This window comes from Empidonax traillii, unplaced genomic scaffold (assembly GCF_003031625.1).
Source record: "Empidonax traillii isolate 1590-97213 ecotype Southwest subspecies unplaced genomic scaffold, ASM303162v1 scaffold183:size818647, whole genome shotgun sequence".
In the NCBI taxonomy this organism is placed as follows: Eukaryota; Metazoa; Chordata; class Aves; order Passeriformes; family Tyrannidae; genus Empidonax; species Empidonax traillii.
This window is the reverse complement of record NW_020955376.1, coordinates 476,625-481,980: the sequence shown is the minus strand read 5'-3', so window position 1 is coordinate 481,980 and position 5,356 is coordinate 476,625. Positions and strand designations below refer to the sequence as shown.

The following is a 5,356-nucleotide window of genomic DNA, read 5'->3' as shown; positions in this document are numbered from 1 at the left end:
ATCATAGAATCATAGAATAGATTGGGTTGGAAAAGACCTCCAAGATCATCAAGTCCAACCCCTGATCCAACTCCAATTACTATATCATGGCACTAAGGGCCACATCCAATCTCTGCTTAAAAACCTCCAGGGATGGTGAATCCACCACCTCTCTGGGCAGGCCCTTCCAATGCCTGATTACCCTCTCTGTAAAGAATTTCTTCCTAACATCTAACCTAAACCTCCCCTGGCAGAGCTTGAGCCCATGTCCCCTTGTCCTATTGTTGGTTGCCTGGGAGAAGAGACCAACCCCCACCTGGCTATACCCTCCCTTCAGGTAGTTAAAGAGAGTGATGAGGTCACCTCTAAGCCTTCTCTTCTCCAGACTAAACAACCCCAGCTCCCTCAGCCTCTCCTCACAGGACTTGTGCTCAAGTCCCTTCACCAGCCTCGTTGCTCTTCTCTGGACCCGTCTATTATATATGGATTCAGAATATAAGGCAATGTTTGAGGAAAGTAGCACTATCAGGACAGGAGTTAAATCATCCTTGACTTTGAAGATGTATTTATGTGTCATTTAACTTAACTGAATTTAAAGGCATATTAATGTTTAGAGACCCTGTAGAGAAAGTTCTGTCTGTAAAGTATATATGTATGCATGTAAGCACATATCCCCCTAAAATTAGATTTTAAATGATAACCACGGGAAGCAGAACTACTACCTTATGAGCAAAGGGACCAAAATTACAGACCATCAGTCTACGGAGATGCAATTAAACAATCTCTTTTCACACACATGCTAAGTCTTCTAATAGATTGACTTGCTTCCAAAAAAAAGCAAAATGAAAAGCATAATCTAATAGGGGAAAATGTGGGGGGTTCCACCAGAATTATCTTATAAAAAGCTATTTTTACAAAGCAGAAAAAAAACAGGAATCTCTTCTGACCATTTTCAGAAACTGCAGGCAGCTCAGATAAATACAATGTTCAATGCCTTCATTAATATCATCATCAATAGAAAAACTGAGAACATGTAATTTCCAAATCCCATGTATATGTAGACATTTACTAAATACACAAAATTAATCACAGATCATAACAAAAAGCCCCCTTACATATTAAAATTTGCTTTCAGCTGTGGTAGAAATATGATTGTTTCTTATTCAAGCATACAGTTTTCTAGTGACTGACATAAGTGTTTCTACTCAATACGAAAGTACAAAGTTGCTTTAATGATACGTGTGATCTGTAATAAAACACCAGTTGATTTAGAAAAATTTCTGCTGAGTACTTCTTTTCAGTCTTTTTTCTAAAAAAATCATATTGCACATAATTGACTTTTCTGTTTTCTGAACTTCAACTAAAATCAGAGGACATCAATAGAAACGGATGCAAATGCTGCAAAATATAATTGCACCACTGTTGTATAACGGTCCTATTTACAACCTGACATTGACAAGTTAAATACCAAATGGAATATACTATTTTTTGTGACTTTTAAAATCTTTGTTCCCATTGCAACTTTAAAACATTCAGAAGCTAAAATAATATAAAAGCAAGTCCTAAAAGCAAAATCACATTCAAGATTATTCTTTACATTTGTAATAAAGATGATAGATTCATCTACTTCATCAGCTCAGAATGAGAATGATGCTTGTGGGTCAAGTAATCTGCCCCTTCATGTTCATTTTTCTTGGTATGTGAAAAGAATTCAAGGTGAAGTTTCTACAACTTTTTTCAGTCTATCTGTTTTATCAGTGACTATTGTTTAAACTATTAATTCATTACTCATATATTTCTTGTTTGTCTCTGCATCAAAATCAACCGTTAAGAGAAATATTTCTGGAATTTCCTGGAGAGACTTCTATGCCCAAGGAAAAGTGAGCATAGGGCTGAGTGGGCTACGACTCTGAAAACAAATTATTTGCACATGTGTATGCATTAATTTATTTACTGAAGAGTATAGAGAGTAACAACAAATTACTCCCCCTTTGAAATAAATTTGTCAAAGTCATTTTCCTAAGAAAGCACAGTCTGGAACCATAATCCACATTTAAAAAAATAAAGGCACTGATGGGACAATTCATCTACCTAAGGGGTGACCTGCTCCTTGCAATTCATTGACCTGTATAAGAAAGACCAGCACAATAGTATGTAAGGGGAGTAAATGAAGTTAATTTTTTTATTCCTTGCCTATCATGTTGAGCAAGTGCAGACAGATGCTCCACTCAGACATCTGCATTTTGTGCTTTTGGACTGACCCTTGGCAGTGATAATGGACAGGTCTTCAAGCATGCAAACACATGGGCTCTCCTCAGAGCCACTGCTTCATAGTCGTGTGTCATACTCCAAAGGCTCATCTGCATTGTCAGCTCCTCTGGTGCTTGTTTCCATTTCTGTTTCGAAGGCTGGACTGTCCATTTCCAATGTGTAGTCCCTTCTTCTCAAATCTATAGCAAGAAAATAAATTCAACAATGCAGCCAAGTAAATGTTTGAATGCCATGTACTTCCTGAGTCATGTCCAACCCAATGACTGGTCTGTTTGTTATTTCCAGGAGGAAGAAAATCTGCAGTAGGGCAAATCAGAACCAGGGACATGAGAGCCCTTGGAGGACTTAATGGTATGAGCCGATATGAATTAACCTTCCTTGACTGCATTTATTCAGCTGATTTTCCACCTTATTATCTCTAGCCACCACAGACACAAATAATCAAAATCAGTAATGCTGCAGTTTCTGTTTCAGAATCAAACAGAATTATTACTCCACATAGGCACTGAAACGAAAGAGCTTGCCCTATTAAAAAAAAAAAAAAAAAAAAAAAGGTGCCTGAAAAGTCATCCAGAAAGCAATTTATTTTGGCTCTGAGTCTTTAAAATCTGTCCCACATCAAACAGAAGCACATTTTACAAAATATAACATGAACAACTAAGCAGAGGCTGCAGTGTGTAGTATCCTTTGCAGGACCAGGAAACATCCAGTGAGTTTTCCCCAGCTAATTCATTGCCAATTTTTCTATTGTTACTCTTTCTCATTCTAAAAATTACTTCTGATGTTATGTGTAGTGATGACCCTGGAAAACTGGGCTAAATTTAGCAAAGTAAGAGAAACAATTCAATGAGAAGAAGTTTTCATGCTGAATGCCAGCACAAGGTTGGTAAGCTCAAGCCCTTACGTGCTAGGCAAAAGAGCCTTTACTCATGAAGACTGTGCCTACCATAATCTTTCAGCTCAACACAATTTCAGTTCTTGTTTTTATAGCACACCTAAGCCTTTACTTTTACTGAACTTAAAAATTATGCAAAGGTTAAAAATTAGTCTTTACTTTGCCTACCAGGAAGTTTCAGCCTCCTGCAGCAGGAGTTACAATGATGCTTTGCAATGAAGTTTCTTATTGCACCTTCTCCTAGGTTTGCTGGTCCGAATACCATTTTTCCAGAGCTAAAAGAAATATTATTAAAAATCAAGGAACGCAAAATAAAGCAGATATTATAGGGGAGGGAGATTATAATGGTTTTTATTTTTTAAATGAGAGATAAGTTAGCCCTTTGTATCAAGACAATCAAAGATTAATATACATCACAAGTTTTTTAGCTCTGAGACAAAAAACCTACCAGTTCCTGTAAAATATTAGCTTACATGTAACCCACACTACTTCTCTTTTTCTCAAAAGGGAGACAGGACAGACCCAGCAGTTCGTGCTAAAATGCTCAAAGGGAACCTGGACACAGTGACATTTTGATGATGTGTGCTATAATCTGAGTGACTCTGTTGCATTAAGCAAGTAGTTTGGTTTCAGTTTTGATGGTGGGCACCTGGGAACACACCAGAACTAACAAGGACTTACTTCCACCTTATTTAAAAACAGAAAGGCAAAAGCAAGCACAGCCCTAGTCACATCAATATGCAGCACAGAAAAATAAAATAAAAAACAAACCCACAGTATGCTGCTTACAAGCAAAATTTTAAAATTTATTGGCTTCTTCTGAGCTTATTTCTATGCATCTGTGCTCTGACTGTAAGTGCAGAAAAACCTTCAGAAGAAGGAGGGAAAAAATAGTGTTCGCTCAGGGAAACTTTGCTGCTTGGGAGAAGATTTTTTCCATTAATAACTTTATGTGTGTCACTCTGCCTGCCTGCCAGGGAAACTGACTCCCTGTTACAAGAAAAGATAATGTTCTCACAGACATGTCTGGAGGCCCCCACAGGGGTGCCAGGCAGGCCATAAAGTACAGGGGGACAACACAGCCTGGGGTTTTATTGCACATGTGAAAGGTGTTGCTGTAAATGGCACCAAGAGAACAGGCACTCTGCATCTGCCTGGTGTAAACTAGCACTGTATTTGTTAGTGGTTTTGACTTTTGGAAAAAAAACTTCTCTTAGATCCTTAGCTGCGGCCTGGTATCTGGGGTACCTGTGTGCATAGAACTGGTCACACTGACCAAGTCAACAATGCTCCCAGGGGATCCATTTGTGAAAGCGTAATGCATATTCTGAAGGAAGCTGTCACAATTACAAAGAGAAGCAAGCCATATGCACAATTGTATTAGAAATACCACATAATTATATCAGATTATTAATGTAGTCTGAAAGATCAGTGTTATTAATTACAGTATTGCTCCACCATTATTCTCAAGAATTTAATTGACATTCTAGACATTATGGAACACAGCACACAAGAAACACTTCCAAGGAAACTTTACAAATGCTAGTATTTTATTTTAATGATATGCAGAGTGGAAACAGCACATTTTAAAATCTGAAATCAATTACAGTTCTGAGAAGCTATAGAAAAAGATTTTCTCTCTCTCAAATCTATCTGTAATTCACACCAGCAAAAATATATTCTCTCTAAAGAAAGCAGTTTTCAAATATGAAACTCTTCACTTTCACACAGGAGAAAAGCAACGATTGGCCGAAACTACCATACAAAACTTAGTAACTCTTTAATTTCTGGCAGACACTAAAGACTATATGTCCTGGATCCTCTGAAGGACTTGTCTAATCATGTCTTAATGCAAATTAATACATCAAACAAGGTAAATTATTAATCAAGCCCCATATATACACTTTAAATCATAGAATCATAGAATCATAGAATCATAGAATCATAGAATAGATTGGGTTGGAGAAGACCTCCAAGATCATCAAGTCCTACCCCTGATCCAACTCCAATTACTATATCATAGCACTAAGGGCCACATCCAATCTCTGCTTAAAAACCTCCAGGGATGGTGAATCCACCACCTCTCTGGGTAGGCCGTTCCAATGCCTGATTACCCTCTCTGTAAAGAATTTCTTCCTAACATCTAACCTAAACCTCCCCTGGCAGAGCTTGAGCCCATGTCCCCTTGTCCTATTGTTGGTTGCCTGGGAG

The 5,356-nt window shown here is 37.8% G+C and overlaps 1 protein-coding gene across 3 annotated transcripts in view; it reads right to left on the bottom strand.

Annotated features, from left to right (window-relative positions):
* Positions 1 to 450: 450 nt before the first annotated feature.
* The window catches only part of TRPM6 (transient receptor potential cation channel subfamily M member 6), a 92,150-nt gene continuing 87,244 nt past the window's right edge, over positions 451 to 5,356 (bottom strand). For all 3 annotated transcript variants that reach the window (XM_027886276.1, XM_027886274.1, XM_027886275.1), the window contains 2 exons: positions 3,314 to 3,420; positions 451 to 2,429 (listed from right to left, as the gene is read on the bottom strand). In XM_027886276.1, the coding sequence (XP_027742077.1) occupies positions 2,308 to 2,429; positions 3,314 to 3,420 (229 nt within the window). In that variant the 3' untranslated portion in view covers positions 451 to 2,307. The remainder of the gene's footprint in view (positions 2,430 to 3,313; positions 3,421 to 5,356) is intronic.